General features: G+C 44.0%; 1 protein-coding gene across 2 annotated transcripts in view; it reads right to left on the reverse strand.

The window, feature by feature from the left end:
- CCDC33 (coiled-coil domain containing 33) overlaps window positions 1-19,910 on the reverse strand; it is a 181,491-nt gene that overhangs the window by 81,330 nt on the left and 80,251 nt on the right. For both annotated transcript variants that reach the window (XM_061595008.1, XM_061595007.1), the window contains exon 9: window positions 13,450-13,605. In XM_061595008.1, the coding sequence (XP_061450992.1) occupies window positions 13,450-13,605 (156 nt within the window). The remainder of the gene's footprint in view (window positions 1-13,449; window positions 13,606-19,910) is intronic.

The raw sequence follows: 19,910 nt of genomic DNA on the forward strand, positions 1-19,910 counted from the left end.
ATAAGTTCATGTCCACCCCTTTAACAAAATGAACTAGTTTGGTTTTGGTTCAGTTCACAGTTCAATTTGAGTTAATCCATTTTCCAGCATTCAGAATGGTACAAGCTGCTGTTCTGAAGGATTCACACAACGAATAGCTAAACTATGGGATTTGCTCCCACAGGAGCCAGTGATGGCCACCAACTTGGATCTTTAAAAGAGAATTAGATAAATTCATGGAAGAAAAGGCTATCAGTGGCTACTAACCATGATGGCTGTGCTCTGCCTTTGTAGACGGGGGCAATGAATACCAGTCGCTGGAAACTGTACGAGGGAACAGTGCTTTTGCACTCAGGTAGGGTTGCCAGGCTCAGAGCCTGAGAATGATTCTGTATCTTTAAGAGAAGAGAAAATTCAGCCAAGTGCAGGTTTTCTGGCAACTCTGTAATGGGGAAAACCACAAGGTGGAATTCTCCCTCCCCCCCCCGCACAACTTTTAAAGATACAGAAGACCTCTTGGTTGCCAGGCTCACCCTCCAAGAGGTCTTCTGTATCTTTAAAAGTTGTGCAGGGGGAAGGGAGAATTTCACCTTGTGATTTTTCCCATTACAGTATTGCAAGAACACCTGCACTTGGCTGAATTTTCTCTTCTCTTAAAGATACAGAATCATTCTCAGGCCCCGAGCCTGGCAACCCTACACTCAGGTCCTACTTGCAGACTTCCCATTGGCATCTGGGTGGCCAATGTGAGAAGAGGATGCTGGACTAGATGGGCCTTTGGCCTGATCCAGCAGGCTGTTCTTATGAGTATTTAATATAAACCACCGAGAGGTTTTTGTTGATTAAGCAGTATATAAATTCTGTTAAAACAAAATAAAAAGATGTATCCAGTGTTAGTTCTACTCAGAGTAGACCCCTTAAAATTAATAGATATGGATAGCTCAGTTCCATCAATTTCAATGGGTCTACTCTGAGTAGAACTTGGACGCAACACAAAATAAATAGAACTACAGGAAGCTGTCTCATCCTGAATTGATCCATTTAGCTCAATAGTGTTTACTCTGACAGGCAGTGGCTCTGCAGGGTTTCAGAGAGGGGTCTCTCCCAGCCTTACCTGGAGATGCTGGGGACTGAACCTGCAGCCTTTTGTAAGCAAGGCAGATGCTCTACCACTGAGCTACATCCTTCCCCCTGTATATATAAAACTCCTTACCCTGTAGAATGTGTGATTGTGGCAAACTTGCCTGAGTTGTCAAATGTGATATTTACAGAGCTCCCCCAAAGTCCGAACCCCATGCAGCCTCAACCCACCACATTGGAGTTGAACCTCATACATTCCAACAGGGTACTCATTTTACCGACCATGGATGGATGGAAGGCTGAGTGGACCTCGACCCCTTTTACCGGAGATTCGACTTCCTCCTTCCGTTGGAATCGAACTCCGGCCGTGAGCAGAGCTTCGGCTGCGTTACCGCCGCTTACCACTCTGCGCCACAGAGGATCTTATTTTGTATATTACTTTTTCATAATATAAATGTGCGATTTTGTGCACATTTCTTCTAGTATATGCATGACAACTGGAGAACTGCTCTGCAAAATGCAGATATGTGTGCATTTTGAAGGTTGGCTCTGTTTTGCTTCGTGTATTGTTTCAGAAAGTATGAATTAGGTAGATTTCCATTTAAATGGGAACAGAATCAAATTTCTCTTCTGTCCTTAGCTGGATCAGACCAAAGTCCAGCGTTTCGGGGGGTTTGGATCTATTTTGTATGCAGTTTTGTTTCTAAATTCCTATCACTCACCCTGATCCTTTGGGACGAGATTGGTTATAAATATGAATCAGGTAAGATTATGTGGCAAACTATAAGTTATGTAAAATGTGGGATCACATTTAATATGGGGTTTGTTTTAAAAGCAACTGGAAACACTGAGATTGCAGCAGGCTTGAACCCTTTCCCCCCATGCCACTGTCCCAACATAAATACCCCAGCCATGTAAGGGAAGCTGCTGTTGCTCCTTCGGTGAGGGGTGAGGGTGGATTTTGATCATGATGATAGGATGAAGGAAAGGGTCAGCCCCACACATGTCATTGTCCCTATCCCCCTACACAGGCTTTTGTTTTGTTGTTCAGTCAAATGTGATCAAGCCTGGGTTTTCTTGCTTTTCTCTTCCCTCCTCTTTTCCTTTTCCTTTTCCTTTTCTGTCATGTCTTTTTAGTTCATAAGCCTGTGTTGTTTTTATTGAACTTTACACCACTTTAGAAGCTTTTCCTGGCAGGGTGTAGATGCTTAAAATTTATTGGTTTATTTATTTATTTTATTGAAACATGTGCTTATATCCTACAGCTGAAGCATGTCCACCCTATAGATATGTTTAGGAAGTTTATGGGGTGTCAGTATTATTGGATCATCTCACAAATTCCTTAGTAACCTATGTGGGTTTTCAAATTCTTGAAGACTATATAGCACAACCTGGCAAGTCTGCAGTGTGCCTTGCTTGCCGCCGGCATCACATCTCTATCAAACTGAGCAGAGTCAAGAGCAGCACAGGCCAAGAGGCCTTGAATGTTGGGATTATTCTGAGGCTCGGTGTGCTTGACATCTGTTTGCAATTGTTATAGTGCCATCTAGTGGACGATAGATGACCATGCAGAAGCCGCCTATTGGCTTATGAGAATCCACAAGACAAGCAAGAGTTAGTAAATAATCTAAGGAAGTTGAAGTGAAATGTCTGGGCGACATCACATAATACCTTGGAATACAAATTGAAAGAGAGGGCGATGGATCCTTTCTTCTAAACCAAAAACAAAAGATTCAAGACCTACTTGAGAGTCTAGGACTGAAGGATGCACATCCAGCACCTACACCAATGGAAGTAGGATGCTTGAAACCAGACCTGAATAATCAACCCTGGGAAGACAATGAAAGCTACCGACAAGCTATAGGAAAACTCCTGTACATCAGCACAATAACCAGACCAGATGTGGTGGCAGTTGTGGGATACCTTTGCAGAAAAAACAGCTTGCCAAACAAAAAAGACTGGAAAGCAGTCAAGAGAGTGGCAAGATATCTGAAAGGCACTGCAAACTTAAAACTAAAGCTATCAGCTACTCGAGATCCTAAACTTCTAAGATATGCTGATACTGACTGGGCTGGAGACACCAAAGATCGTAAGTCAACCAGTGGAAACTTGTTCTACTATGGACAGTCACTTATCTGCTGGACAAGTCGAAAGCAAGAGACTGTAGCACACTCATCTACTGAGGCGGAATCCGTATCAGCTGATGAAGCATGCAAGGAAATGCTGTGGCTACACAAGCTTCTAAGAGACTTGGGCATATCTGAACCAGAGCTTATCAGAATACTTGAGGACAATCAAGCCTGCATAAGACTCATGGAATTAGAAGGGCAAAGTTCTCGCATGAAGCACATTGATGTGAAGTTCAACTACCTCAAGGACATAAGGGAGAAAGGACTTCTAGAGATGACCTACTGTCCAACAGAAGAGATGACAACTGATGCTTTGACCAAACCATTGGGCAAAGTCCGACACCAGAAACTACGAGGCAAGATGCACCTTGTAGAATGAACCAAGTTCTCGTTGAGAAGGGGTGTTGGAATGTATGAGGTTCAACTCCAACTTCGTGGGTTGAGGCTGCATGGGGTTAAAAAGGGTAGCCAGAGAGCTAGACCTCTTGCTGGTTGAGGCTATACCTATCCCTTTGATCCTGCCGTCTCTTCCGTTCCTGCTAGACTGATAAGTAAAGGAATGTTGATCCCGCCTCTCTCAGTTCTTCTCTTCCTCTCAAGAGGGGAGCAGACATCTTCTCTTTGTCTCTCCTCTCAACCAGGATGAGGGTGAGTACTGGGACCAGTGCTCGCTGCTCCAGCATAGCCAGTTAAGCTAGATATAGAACTCTTTCCTATCAAGCATGTACTTCCAGAATAAAGTAGTTGTTTCTTATTTTAAAGCTTAAAGTCTCTGTCTGACTAATTTGCAGGGAAGGTAGAATCTTAGCAAAGATTCAAACACACACACAGCTTGCTCAATACTCTCAGTTCCGCAGCGCATACACAACTTTGCTACGTTCTCTCAATAGAGAGCAATTCTGACATATCCGGCATATGCTGGGGGGTAAAGAAAGGCCGGGGAAGGAACTGGCAATCCCACCCCATATATACGGTCTGCCTAGTTAAATGTCGCAAGACGTCACCCTAAGTGTCGGAAACGACTCGCACTACAAGTGCGGGGACACCTTTACCTTTTTTTTAATATACAAAATGGATGGCAAAAAAGACAAGGTGTTAGAACAAATTAAACCAGAACTGTCACTAGAAGCTGAAATGATGAAACTGAGGTTATCATACTTTGGACACATCATGAGAAGACATGATTCACTGGAAAAGACAATAATGCTGGGGAAAACAGAAGGGAGTAGAAAAAGAGGAAGGCCAAACAAGAGATGGATTGACTCCATAAAGGAAGCCACAGTCCTGAACTTACAAGATCTGAACAGGGTGGTTCATGACAGATGCTATTGGAGGTCACTGATTCATAGGGTCGCCATAAGTCGACTTGAAGGCACATAATAACAACAATACACAAAATGCTTTATAGTAGGGGAAATTACTTTGAAAATCTGTCTATATCCAGCCAATTTGCATATAAAATGTGTACATTAGGAGAGGTTTACACTACAATACTGACAAATCACGAGGGCTTTTTAAAAAATGGCAAATGGATGTGGAAAAGTAAAGACCTGAACTTAAGAGTTTGCCCCCCAAATTATGGAATGATCTGCTTGATGAGGTGCGCCTGGTGCCATCACTGTTATCTTTTCGATGCCAGGTCAAGACTTTCCTCTTCCCCCAGGCATTTTAGCATGCATTTTTAAAATTGTTTTAAATTTTTAAAATTGTGTTTTAAATTGTTTTTAAAAGATGTGGTTTAAATTTGTATATTTGTTTTTAATGTTTTTAGTTACTGTAAACCGCTCAGAGAACTTCGGCTATGGGGCGGTATACAAGTACAATAAATAAATAAATAAATAAATAAGAGTAGAAAAATGAGAAGCCCAGAAAAACTACAATGGACCCACGCACCCATCCCTATATCCACCAGGCTCTCATGTTTCTATACTTGATTCCAGTTCCCCCCATTTCCTATTTCTAACTGATATCTAATATCCCACAGCTACTGAGTATGGTCAGTACTCACTGGGGCTTTTTTTTTTAAAGGGGAAGAGTTTGCCTCCTTAAGTTTCATTTTCTAAAGTTTTTTTTTGTAGTTCTGCATGCTTCAGGGTCATCCCCTCCCCACCCGGCATGTTGATCCTTCCCTCTTTTTCCTAAGTTGCCCTGTGGCTCCACACTCAGTTTGGTACTCACCAGCTGAGCTTCAGATAAGGATGGGGGAGAAATTTGATTCAGTTCGCATCTCAAGCCGAATCTCTCAAATTCGCATGTTCCAAAGCAATATGAGGACCAAAACACAGCCAAACTTCAAAATTCAGTTAGAATTTTGCAGTGCAGTTCGCCAACCAAACAATGTTCACAAAAGTGCATATGTTAGGGGAAAGTGTCCATAAAAATGAATATACAAGTGAAAATCACATGCAAAAATGCATTATGTGTTGAGAAACTACTGGCAAAAATGTGCACATTATTTTATTTTTAAACATATTTATATACTGCTATTTCATTAAAAACATAAAAAGGGGTTTACATGTTAAAAACCACCACCACCAAATAAAAACATTAAAAATACAATAAAAACAAAGGTTAACTGTTGCAAAAAATACATCTTAATTGGCTGCATAAACCTGGTAGAACAGAAAGGTTTTCAGCAGGCACTTAAAGGTTAAAACAGAAGTTTTACATTAGTCAAAACTACCTACAAAAATGAGCTTATTAAGAGAAATTTGCTCTAAAATGCTGGGGAATGTTCATGAGAGTTTTTTTTTTTTTTTAAATTGCAAATTGCTGCAGAAATGTGATGATCTGAATTTAAGGTTGGAAAAAAGAGAAGTGGAGAGAACTGAAATCGACAGAACTTTCCATCCCTCATTTGATATTAGGAACATGGGAACAATCTAAGCTGTCTTATACCAAGTCAGGCCATTGGTCCATCTAGCTCAGTACCGTCTATGCTGATGGGCAGCGGTTCTCTGGGGTTTCAGACAGAAGCCTCTCCCAGCCCTACCTGGACATTTCTGGGGATCAAACTGGGACCTCCTGCTCTACCACTGAGCTACAGCCCTTCCCTGTATTAGAAGGAGTGATGAGATCAATACCCCTCACCACAAAAACCTCTGGCTCTGGGCCTGATATCTGCTGTTCCTGTGCCTTGCATGTGCTTTATAGGAATATCTGCATTGACTAACTAAAATTATAAAAAGGCTTCTTTGGTTTTCTGTCTCACCATGCCAACATTCACACATACAAAAAGACAGTGCGAGTGAGGCTGGAAGGTGCTTGGAGTGACATGTGTGAAAACTCTCCAGAGCTTGATTCACACACCAGCTGCTTTTTTTTTTTTTTTGCCTTTCCTTCTTGGTTCCTACAGCATGCAAGACTGTCAACATTTTTCATCATCAGTGCAAACTGAGATTTGGGACTCCCATGCCATTCAAATCACAATAGGGGTGCTGGAAGTGTCAGGTCAAATTGCAGCCTGTGCTCAAGATGAAACAGGCAGGTGACTCATTTGCCTGACATAGGCATTCTTAAAAAAAAAAAAGCTCTAGGACACACAACAAGCATGGCACTGAGAAAAGGCTGTAGCTTAGCAGGGAAAGATAGTAGCTCAATGGTAGAACATGGACAGTAGCATAGTGGCAAATTCAGAAGTGCAGGGTCACTTCATATTAGTCACAGCCATGTCCCTTTTTTGCTGCTGGGTTGAGAATGAGATCCTTGTTAATGTCTTCTCCCCCAACAACAGATATCCCTAGGACCCAATAAGCATGAAAGGGGAGTGTATTAGCTACTGAGAAGAGTCTTCTCAGTAGCTGACTCACCTCCTTTTACTCTCATTGGCTCCAATCAGCAGGAAAGGACAAGAAAGCATGCTAGAAGACTCTTCTCACTGGCTAACACATTCCCCTTTCATGCTAATTGTCTCATCAGATGCTGGAGACATAGGGACCCTGCTGGGACCCTGCTCCCAACACAGTAAAGGGTCTAAGACCTCCTGAGACCCTGGATGACTACACCCCTGAACATGGAGCCACATGGGTTTTATTCCAGAGCGGATCCCACTGCCCCAGTGACATGGAGCCTCCAGCTGCCACTGGATCTCTGACCACCTCATACTGAAAGTCCTACATCTTGGAATCTGCTGGTGGTTAAGAACTATGGTTTTCTTTCTATCAGGGATGTGGCAGACCTGGAAGGAAGAGATGTGGACATGGGAAGCTGCCTTCTACTGAGCCAGACCACTGGCCCATCAAGCTCAGTGCTGTCAGCTCTGAGAGATGGTGGTTCTCCAAGGTCTCATTCAGAGGTCCTCTTTCCAGTCTTGCTACCTGCAATGCTTCTGCAAGGATGGGCCATAGCTCAGTGGGAGAGCATTTGCTTTGCATGGAGAAGGTCCCCGGTCCAATCCTCAGCATCTCTAAGTAGGGTTGGGAAAGACTCCTCTGAACCCCTGGAGAGCCGCTGCCAGTCAGTGTGGACAATACTGAGCTAGATGAACCAATCGTCTGACTCAGGATAAGGCAGCCTTGCATGGCATGAGAATAGGCTAAAGTTGAGCTGGCAACACCTTCCCACTGTGAAAGTAGGGAGGCATTTTTGGAATTTTTCCAGCAAGTAGAGGAGGAGCAAATGTTAACTTTTGCAGGGTGTGTGTGTCTGACTTTCAACAGATGCACAAGTCAAGGCTTCTTCCTTTCCCTTCCCCCCCCCTTAATGTACTGTTTGCTGTGGCAGCAAGCAATAGGGCCTTGCCCCCTCCACCCTCCAAACGCCACTGTGGGAAGGATAGTATGTCATGGCACAGTATGTCATGGCTCGCCCCTGTCCAGTTTTGAAAGTAAATCCCTCCCCTCCAAGTGCTATAATTTTCTCCTGCCACCAAAAAGGCTGGCTTCTTCGTCGCCCCTCCACTCTCTCAAAATCACTGGAAAAGTTCAGATCAGAACTTTCAGTTTAGTTTGAGAACAGGCACTTTGTATGCTTCAGGCTGCCAATATATTGCAGGAGGGACTCAAGCATAGGAATGGAAAGATTTGTCAACTTATGTTCTCTCTGTTTCCCATTTTTTCATTCTTTAGTTCTCTACACTTCTTCAGCAATTTGTGATTATTTTTTTGTAATCTTCATGAAATTCATCAGTATTTTAGTGCAGATTTCTCCTAATAAATACATTTTCGCATGCCCTTCTGACTTATGTACACATTTTTTGCAAGGAATTTCCCCAAATGTAATGCATTTTTGCATGCTAAATTCATGCCTATATTAATTTTTTAAGCACACGTCGCCTTAATATATGCATTTTTGTAAACGTTGTTTGATTGGAGAACTGCATTGAAAAATTCAGATGTGTGAATTTCTAAAGATGGCAGTGTTTCAGTTCTCATATTGTTACGGAAAGTACAAATTTGATCGGCATTGCTGTAATACACACACACACACACACATAGAGGGGTGCACTCATGACAATGAGCACAGTGTGACTGTGTCAGTTCTGCACCTCTTCAAAGTGTCTAGATGAGTTGTAGGCTAGGATATAATCTACAGCCAAGGATACATTTAGGACAACAGCTGTAATTCAGGACCACGTAATGAAAGTGTCTATATTCATCTTTTGCCACTTGAGAAAATAAATCCAGGAACAGCGAAGCAGACTCCCTTTTGAAAACTCCAATATTACTTTTCTTTGTCGATATGCTAAGTCAGTTTTGATGAGTTTGGCTAAAGGAGGGATAGGGAGCCTGTAGCTGTCCAGATGCTCTTGAGCGTCAACTCCCATCCGCCCCAGCCATAGTGGCTAATGCTCAGAGCTGCTGGAAGCTGGAGTCCAATGAGACCTGGAGAGCCAGAGATTTCTTACATTTCCTTCTGGGCAACCTTCCAAGGCCCACATGTCAGTGGTGGGTGGGGCCAGAGGCTGGGAAGGGAAGTTCTGTCAATTTTGGTTCTCTCCGTTTTTCATTTTTCCAATTTTAAATTCAGTTCCCCACATTTCTGCAGAAATTTGTGGTGTTTTTTTAAAATCATAGTGAAAATTGTCCAGCATTTTAGTGTGAAGGATCTCCTAGGAGGTTTTAACTAATGAGCACATTTTTGCAAACAATTTCTCATTATATTTGCATGTCATTTTCACTCATATATTCATTTTTATGCACACTTTCCCCTAATACATGCATTTTGTAATCATTGTTTGGTTGGCACACTGCATTGCAAAATCTGAATAAGTGCAAATTTATAAGGATGGCGGTGTTTTGGTTCTCATGCTGTTTCGGAAAGTGCAAATTTGATAATTTGCCTTGAAATGTGAACTGGATTGCTTGGAAATGCAAACTGAATCGAATTTCTCACCCATCCCTACCAGAAACAAAAGAGAATGCAACAAGTATACATTCTACCTTTGTACAGGAGGCTGGTTTCTGCACACACTCAAGACACCCCTCTCTAACCTCCATCAGGACACGCAAGAGGGATGATGGGAGTTCAAGCCAGGCCAAAGCACTCAGCATGTGAAGCATGGTCAGGAAAGGGGATGGAATGGAGAGGGGAGGCATGGCCTGGGGTCGTCCTGAGGGCCGGTAGAGAGGCCTGGAGGTCCACATTTGACCCCCAGGCCTGAGATTTGCCACCCACGGTATACAGGTTGGCAACACCCTGTGCTGCTTAGGCAGTCATTTGCTTCTGATGAACGTGAGGCCACGAAATGATTTAGCTCTGCGCTGACTTAGGGTTGCTTTGTGCTACTCAGAACTCTTCCCCACCCACTGGTAGCAGGCTCCCTGCCGAAGCGCTCTCAGCCGTACGTTTGCACAGCATTTGATGGGGCGGCTCCTTTCCAGCAGCGATGCACTGAGTAGTTTACTGTGTTTTTCTATTACGTGGTGGTCGAAACAAAAGCATACAGTAATGAAAGGTGAAGCAATAAAGTTCAGCGGGTTGAGTGGCCGAGGATGAGGGGGCGGGGAGAAAGGGATCGAAAGTAGCCTTTGTGTTTTATCGCCAGCTTTCTTCCAGCATGTGAAATGAGAAACCAAAGCCATGGATGTGCTTGTTGCGCAAGCAGAGAGAGCCAAAGATTAGCAAGCAGGCAGCGTTGTCGCAATGAACATAGCAGAAAGCACCTACGAATTCCTCTGCGGCATAAGAATATGTTGCTTTTGTGAAGAACAAAGCAATGCTTTCCCGAGCCTGTCGAGAAATCCAGTGCTGAAATTAACAGGGTGCAGATACAGACATTCTTTTCTGTATTACGGAGAAACACGTTTTGGGGGAAGGGGAGAGGAATATTTGTTTGTTTATTTATTATTAGGTTGATATCCCACCCTTTCTCCCAGTAGGAGCCCAGGGTGGCATAACATGTGCAGTTCTACGTAACAGGGAAAATCCATCGTAATCCTATCTCTCCCCCCCCCCGCTTCGCTACTTTAATTAATGGTTGCATAGGTTAATACAGATGTTCAAAACCATTTTAGGAATATGCTCTATTAACTCATAACTCATTAATGAATCATCCACGTAATTAAAAAACACCCCATTAGCACAATATTTGCACAACTGCAATCAAAGCAGGAATAAGGAAATGTGATACCAACATTTCCTTTGAATGGCCTGGGTCCTTTGTTTGTAAAAAGAAGAAATACTCCCACACCTCTCTGTGTGAAAGATGGGGAATGGGCTCTGAAAGAGGGGTGCTCAATCCTTTCCCGTGAGCTGCTCCCTCCCCCCCAAAAAATCTGTTATTAGCTTTGTGGAGGTAAATATACAAGGGATGGAGCCTCCGATTTTGATCAGAATAGTGGCCCTGAGGGGTGGAGGAGGAAAGAGAGAGAACTCTTCCTGCTGTGCTATTTCCCTGATCTACGTCTCCCCACCCAAGTTGCTAATTTTTCTTGGAAGGGTGGGGAATCCAGGTAGCTGTATGATGCCTCTATTTCTTGTGTTGGGGGAGGTAAGCAGTAGCCTTGGGGGAGTAATTTAGATTGGGGAAATAGCATGGGGGTTAAATCAAATTTCCCCCTCTCACATACACACACCCCACACACCCACATTCCTATGCATTTACACCTACACTGCTCTGCCTCCACCATCCTTGCTTTTCATTCTCTCCCTGCACCCCCTGCTATTGTTCCAGAAAATCCCACAGAGTTCTGCAGTTAACACCGCCTACTTCAGACAGCGATTGCGGCAACTCCAGATTTGTGCCATCCAGGCCAAGAATGTGGAAATGCAAAACCTCTGCCGTGTGCAAATTTCCCATTTTAAAGTGTTTCATGAGCTCTTTTAAATGCAGGTTTGCAATTGCCGTGGCTTCCCTCGTTTCTATCATCCCTGGTGTTTAATAGCCAAGTATTAATGGCATTTTTAAAAAAAAAAAAACCAGACAGATGAAGTGCACAAGGCCTTCACTTAGCAAGTGGGGGCTCTACTAACCCAGGAGCATGATTTTATCAACAGTTTCGCTTTGCTGATGTCAGCCGTATATTCTGGGAGCTGAAAGGTATGGGCTGTGGAAAGGGCCTGAGGTCTAAAGACTAATGCAGCTGTAACAGCAAAGAATTAGCTAAATGGATTCAGAACTGGATGCTCTTTATCATGTTGGAAGCCCTGAAACTCATTCAGCCAGCCAAGCTTTTTTTGAATAAGGTCAGAATAGTACAATGCCGACTCTCAGTTGCCAATTTCAGGGGGGTGGGCAGCTTGGCAAAATGCTGTGAGTCTTCTTCCTTCTCATCGTCACTTTCTCTGCTGCCTGTTTGCTTGCCAAACGCTAGGGATGTCAGAGAATTCTAACTCAAAAGGGGGGCAAAAATTGCTGGAGTTTGCTTATTCGCTCCATGTGCAGAATCAATCCAGCGAATACAGTGGTTTTTAGCCCACAAATGATACGTAATTGATTATGTTGTCTTCCCCATGATGTCATTTTGCCACAGCACACAGCGAGGGAAATCATGTAGGTTTCTGGCATAAAAGAAGCTGAGCAGAAGGGAAACAATGCTGTATGTGACAAAGACAGAGCGGAATGGAAAATGATGCGTCTTACATCCCTGCAAAACAAGCAGCCACCCTAAGGGAGAGCAGATAGCAAGTTACAGGATGGTACTCCATCTTATCACAGCTTGTATGCTTGGATAAGGCAGATGAACAGGCAAAGAGGAGGCGAAGCAGTGCCGGGAGGTGCTCGGAGTGCCAAGAGGTGCTCAGGGTCAGCAGTGGGGCCCCTGTAGGGGTGTGGGCCACAGCACATGCCCATTGATGCCGACCTGTGACTGCACTCTTGATGCCCTGCCTACAACTGAGATTGGAGATTCTAGAAAAAGTGCAGATCTTGTTCAATCATCTGGTGGAGGAGTTGTGGGCCTTCCCCCTCCCAGCAAAAAGTGCTCTGCATTCACTCTTCATCAGGGGTCATCAGCTTTTAGGGGGGCAGTGGGTACATTTGGAATTTTGAGAGTGCCGTGGGTGCCAATCACAAAATGGCTGCCATAGAGGCCATGGTATAACACAAAATGGCTGCAGTGGAGGCAAGGCATAGAACAAAATGGCTGCCACATTTATAAAAGCAGAAAAGGGGACAGGGGTACAAAATGGTATGGGCATGCCCCCGCCTTTAGCCACCCCATTAATGGAAAAAAGGCACCTACTGTGGTCACCCACCATGCTCAATTCCCAGAGCTTGGAAAAGTTACTTTTTTAAACTACAACTCCCATCAGCCCCAGCCAGCGTAGCCACTGGATTGGGCTGATGGGAGTTGTAGTTCAAAAAAGTAACTTTTCCAAGCTCTGTCAATTCCAGAGAGAAGCTCTTTGAACCTCTCCTTTGTTAAGTAGAGATGGGAAGGTGTGTCTCCAATCCTGGAAACCAATGAAATGTGGGGATGTTTAAAGGGATGTATTCAATGTAGGAGAGACTGATCCAGTGCAAACAGGATGACCATTGAAACAATCTCTTGTGCATTGTGGAATTTTGAGGGGATATCTACTAAGACTTTTCACAGGCACCATAGGAGGTACAGGTGGGCACTACACTGATGACTTTGTGGTCATCTGCCAAGCTGTTACTTTCGAAATGTGATGCAGGACTAGCAGTTGAGTTGCCTGCTGTAGGAGTCTGCTTGCCTCCAGTGTTTGGATCTGTTTGGTACTTGTAAGCAAGCAGAAATTACAAAGGCACCTACACATGCCCAGGGTAGTGGGGAGGAAACTAGCACTGCCGCAGGACTTCTCCACTACCAATATGGAGGGCAAGGAACATGTCGCACCAGAAAAGGGAGTCACTCACCTCTCGTTTAGGCACTGGAACCATGGCGTCCTTCTGATCAGATTTTGAAGGTGGCCTCGCCCATGGCTCCTTGATAGTTCCGAGCTCTCCCACCAGCTCTGGATCCAGGACAGGAAGGCCATCCGTGGTCGACGATGTCAGAAACACATCTGGCCTCTGTACAAGACGGAACAGAGAGAGTCACAACACTGTATATATAGTATAATGGCTAGTCTGGGTGGGTGAAGCCAGGAAAGTTCCAAGGGCAATGTCTTTTAAATTTTGCGCTTTTTTTAAAATGAAAAGCACATACTATGCACATATGTCAAAAACATTCAGTACCAAAACCATTGCACTCTCCCCTCCTTTTGGCTTTCAGATCACGGTATTTCCAGTTGGTGTCAGTTTCACATGTGTACATGTATCTACAGAGCTTGGAAAAGTTACTTTTTTGAACTACAACTGCCATCAGCCCCAGCCAGCATGGCCACTGGATTGGGCTGATGGTAGTTCAAAAAAAGTAACTTTTCCAAGCCCTGTGTATCCACCGCATTTCCTCATTTATCACAGAAAGTACAGAAATTCACATTCAAATAATATGTCTTCTCAAAGTACATAGGAACATAGGAAGCTGCCTTAGACTAAGTCCAACCGTTGATCTATCTAGCTCAGCGCTGTCCACACTGACGAACAGTGACTCTCCAGGACTTCAGGCGGATATGCCAGGGGTTGAAACCTGGGACCTTCTGCACGCAAAGCAGAGGCTCGACCACTGAGCTACGGCCCTTTCCCACGTCTACATGTCTAAATGTACGTTACCCTGAAATCTGCATTTTATACACATTTCAGTACATTTTTAAAGATGAAGGAAAACTCCATTCCAAACTGCACATTAGTTTGTGAAGTGTAGATGAGGTCAATTGCTATTGGAATTAGCAAAGAATGAATTCCTCACTATTATATTAGCAATAAGGATGGAAAGATATGTCTGTTTTGGTTCTCTCAGTTTCTCATTTTTAAATTCAGTTCTCCACATTTTTGCAGCAATTTGCAATGTTTTTTAAAAAAATCCTCATAAAAATTCTTCAGCATTTTGGTGAGAATTTCTCCTAATAAACAGGGAGTTTTGACTAATGTACACATTTTTGCCATTTCTCGTCATATATAATGCACTTCCCATGTTATTTTCACCCAAATATTCATTTTAATGCATACTTTTTCATAATGCATTTCTGTAAATACACATCACAAACTTTGAATAAGCGTGAGTTTTGAAGGGTATCTGTGTTTCAGTTCTCATATTGTTTCTGAAAGTGTGAATTCAATACATTTAGCTTGAAATGCAAACTGAATTGAATTTGTCACCCATCCCTAATTAGCAATATTGTCTCCAGGATTGCCAACTTAGTTTCCTAGCAGGACTACTGTGTCATTAACATTCCGCCAAGCAAAAAGCATCACTTGGTGAATGCTACTTGTCACACAGCTATTAAAGGCAAGGCACAGAAGCTCCGCCAGGAAAAAATACACATAAATACACACATAGACATGCACCTCCCCCCCCCAATATCTTGCAAATAAGCCATCATTTCCTCCTATCACAGCTGGCCTCTTATCTGCAACAAGGTTGCAGCATGACACTGTCTCATTGGCTCAGGAGTTATTGTCTCTCCTCCCTTGGCAGTACTGTACAGATCAATTATGAAGCTGCTATCAGCGAAACTCATCAACAGTGCAAACAAATGACAGCCGGCAGATGGTCCTTAACCAAACAGGAGTGGATCACTAATTGAAGCAGATTCAGCAAGTGCAAAACTTCAATCATTTCCCAAGGAAGCCAATCTCTGCCTGCTCCCTACGCATTCATTGCTGCCGCTGGCACATGTAGCCTATTTATTTCCTCATAATCCGTCCCTAACTTGCTAAATTGGCCGCTGTGGATGGCTGGTGGTGAAGTGGCCCTCGCTGCCTTCCACTCCGTGACACTGGGCAGTGCTGCCTCATTAGGGTCATAAGGAGAAGGGAGCCTCTTGCCTCCAAGGCCTTCTCTTGCTCTGATCCTCCTCCATCCCTAGAGTCTGGGATCAGGAGAGAGATATGCGGAGTGAGCATCTGGCCAAGCCACTTGGGAAGTGCCCCACCAAGCTTGAGGGTTGGTGCCTCATTAATGCCATCAGACAGGGTTTTCTGGGCCTCCACATTTCATTAGGTTGGGCGACCTTGACCTTGGCCAAGCACCCTTGGTATCAAAGGCAGCAGGCCTTGGGCTAGCAAGGGGCAATTATGCCCAGGCTTGCAAGGACACTCGCGGGAAGAAGAGATTCATGCAAAATGCAGCAGTTTATCAGGTTTCTCACAAATTATGCCAACTGCACAGATGGTGTCCACTGTGGGCTGAAAGCATGAGGATAATTCCTTCCTTTCTTTCTTTTTGCCTGACAAAGACAGGGTGGGTTGGCTAGTGAAGCTGCACATGCCCCTAATTCGATTAGTTCTCCCCTAAACTCTCTTCTGGGAGAAGCAAGTGGAAACTGACAAATTTTTGCGCACAAAGACATGCATTTCAATCTCCCTCTCTCCCCTCCACATTGCCTTGGCCCTATTGTGTTTCACTCATTAGCTGTCTAACAAAGTGAGGCCAGCTCGATCCGTCTCCATTCAGTAGTCATTCTATCACTCCTCTATAATTTCCGCTGCAATCAAGGTTTTTAACGATGTGGAGCAGTGGAATTACAGCAGGAACGAACCTGATGGAGAAGAATGGAGAGCCCACAACTCAGCCTTATTCAGGCACTAGCCTCTCATTTCCTTTTGTAATAATCCCCACCCCTTCTAGTAATCATTTTGGCTTTTATGCACATGTATACAAAGACACACACTGATGGATAGATGCCTTGCTGCAAAACTGGCAGGTTTGCATGCTTACTTGGTTACTGGAAAAACAACAACACTTTGCTGTGTTGATTAATCCATTAATTTACACTCAGAGTCACAGGAACATTGGAAGCCGCCTTAATACGGAGTTAGGCCATCCATCCATCTATCTTAGTATTCTATGCACTGATCACCAGCAGCCCTCCAGGTTTCAGATGGGAGTCTTTCCCCAGCCATACCTGGTGACACATGCAAGGCAGATGCTCTAGCACTGAGCTACGGCGCTTCCTGAACTAATGCTAACTAAAATATGTAACTTGTCCCTTGGGTCCTCCTCTGTGCCTGAGGACTGGAAAGTGGCAAATGTAACGCCAATCTTCAAAAAGGGATCCAGAGGGGATCCCGGAAATTACAGGCCAGTTAGCTTAACTTCTGTCCCTGGAAAACTGGTAGAAAGTATGATTAAAGCTAGATTAACTAAGCACATAGAAGAACAAGCCTTGCTGAAGCAGAGCCAGCATGGCTTCTGCAAGGGAAAGTCCTGTCTCAGTAACCTATTAGAATTCTTTGAGAGTGTCAACAAGCATATAGATAGAGGTGATCCAGTGGACATAGTGTACTTAGACTTTCAAAAAGCGTTTGACAAGGTACCTCACCAAAGGCTTCTGAGGAAGCTTAGCAGTCATGGAATAAGAGGAGAGGTCCTCTGTGGATAAGGAATTGGTTAAGAAGCAGAAAGCAGAGAGTAGGAATAAACGGACAGTTCTCCCAATGGAGGGCTGTAGAAAGTGGAGTCCCTCAAGGATCGGTATTGGGACCTGTACTTTTCAACTTGTTCATTAATGACCTAGAATTAGGAGTGAGCAGTGAAGTGGCCAAGTTTGCTGACGACACTAAATTGTTCAGGGTTGTTAAAACAAAAAGGGATTGCGAAGAGCTCCAAAAAGACCTCTCCAAACTGAGTGAATGGGCGGAAAAATGGCAAATGCAATTCAATATAAACAAGTGTAAAATTATGCATATTGGAGCAAAAAATCTGAATTTCACATATACGCTCATGGGGTCTGAACTGGCGGTGACCGACCAGGAGAGAGACCTCGGGGTTGTAGTGGACAGCACGATGAAAATGTCGACCCAGTGTGTGGCAGCTGTGAAAAAGGCAAATTCCATGCTAGCAATAATTAGGAAAGGTATTGAAAATAAAACAGCCGATATCATAATGCCATTGTATAAATCTATGGTGCGGCCGCATTTGGAATACTGTGTACAGTTCTGGTCGCCTCATCTCAAAAAGGATATTCTAGAGTTGGAAAAGGTTTAGAAGAGGGCAACCAGAATGATCAAGGGGATGGAGCGACTCCCTTACGAGGAAAGGTTGCAGCATTTGGGGCTTTTTAGTTTAGAGAAAAGGCGGGTCAGAGGAGACATGATAGAAGTGTATAAAATTATGCATGGCATTGAGAAAGTGGATACAGAAAAGTTCTTCTCCCTCTCTCATAATACTAGAACTTGTGGACATTCAAAGAAGCTGAATGTTGGAAGATTCAGGACAGACAAAAGGAAGTACTTCTTTACTCAGCGCATAGTTAAACTATGGAATTTGCTCCCACAAGATGCAGTAATGGCCACCAGCTTGGATGGCTTTAAAAGAAGATTAGACAAATTCATGGAGGACAGGGCTATCAATGGCTACTAGCCATGATGGCTGTGCTGTGCCACCCTAGTCAGAGGCAGCATGCTTCTGAAAACCAGTTGCCGGAAGCCTCAGGAGGGGAGAGTGTTCTTGCACTCGGGTCCTGCTTGCGGGCTTCCCCCAGGCACCTGGTTGGCCACTGTGAGAACAGGATGCTGGACTAGATGGGCCACTGGCCTGATCCAGCAGGCTCTTCTTATGTTCTTATGTTCTTAATGTCATCTTATCCACAACTGGGCAACAATGTGACTTAAGGGACATGGAGAGGGTGAAATTCCCTTCCTCAGCTAAGAGGATGGGGATGTTTGTGAAAAACAGCAGTGTGTGTGTGTGTGTGTGTGAGAGAGAGAGAGAGACAGAGAGAGAGAGAGAGAGAGAGAGAGACAGAGAGAGAGAGAGAGAGAGAGAGATCTGAGTTGCATGAGTGTAAACTACCCAGAGATGTAGTGGAAGAAGTGGAAAACCTTTAGCCCTCCAGTAGCTCTTCAGATATTGTTGGGCTCCCAACTCCCATCATCCTTGACCATTGGCAATGCTGGCTGGGGCTGATGGGAGTTGGAGTCCAACAACTTCTGGAGAGCCACTGATTTCCTGCCCCTGATATAGGGTGTCTGTGTCCCTAGGGGATTCAATGCTGACGTGTGCAAATATTACCTTGTAGAGGGAGCCTCCTTCATTTTATTTTATTTTATCTATTTATTATTGTATTTATACCCCAGCTTTCTTTCAAGGAGGTCAAGGTGACGTGCAAACATGGCTCTTCCCCTCCTGATTTTATCCTCACAACAACCCTGTGAGGTAGATCAGGCTGAGAAATATAGTGACTGGCCCGAGGTCACTCAATAAGCTTCATGGCTGAGCAGAGAATTTGAACCCTGGTCTTCCAGGTCCCTGTCTGATACTGTAACCACCATACTGGCTCTCTCTGCACCCATTTATGTTCTGATTTATTTTAGGGTGAAGCTGAAAGTTTTCCAGTGAGATTTGGGGGGGATGAATGAAGGGCACCCATTTTCATGGTGGTGGCAGCAATGATCCCCCACAGCAGTCACAGGCTTGCAGCCATCATGTCCTCTCCAGAACTCCTTCTGAATGATGCAATATCATGACATAGGTTGTTCTGATGGGAGTAGAAGGTTCTGGGGGCAGCCATTGTCTATCAGTGCCATCCCCCATATTATGCCCCCCTCAATTTCACCTCAACCCCTAAAATCAACAAAATGGTCTCCATTTTCTCAAGGAGCTAAATGATGGCAAAATTGGATGGGGGCGCCATTTCAGCCTAGCCCTCTTTTATTTGTAACAAATTCAAGTATTGCAAACATGCTATACATCTCCAGTGCTCTTTCATTACAAGGAAACAAATGCCAGGTAATGCTAGCCCTAGAATTTCTTTATTTCTTGGACAAGCATGGAAAACACAATAGTAAATTAGAAAGGATGCAAGATCAAAGTGAGATGACACTGTGCTGAGAAAACAACACAAAACAAAAGATGGGTGCAGTTTTCAGATAAGCCCCTGCATTAGGTCATGGCACTGGCGTACATTGCTCTGTACATCGTGGGACTGGGATCCCTAAAAGATTTCTCACCCCTTATTAGGGATGGGGGAGAAATTTAGCTTCATATGCATTTAAAGGCAAACCTGCTTAATTCACACTTCCCAAAACAAAAACGAACTGAAGGGCAACCATATTTCAAAATTTGCACTTCTTTGAATTTTGCAATGCAGTTCTCCAGCCAAGTAACATGCACCAAGAAAAGCACATGCTAGGGTAAAATGTGCATACAGATGCCTTATATTAGAGGAAATTGCTTGCAGAAATATGTACATTAGGCAAAACTGCATATCCACATGTGTCTATTAGGAGAAATTTGCACTAGAACACTGAAGGATTTTTGTGGTACTCCAAAA

This window comes from Rhineura floridana, chromosome 14, assembly GCF_030035675.1.
Source record: "Rhineura floridana isolate rRhiFlo1 chromosome 14, rRhiFlo1.hap2, whole genome shotgun sequence".
Lineage (NCBI taxonomy): Eukaryota > Metazoa > Chordata > Lepidosauria > Squamata > Rhineuridae > Rhineura > Rhineura floridana.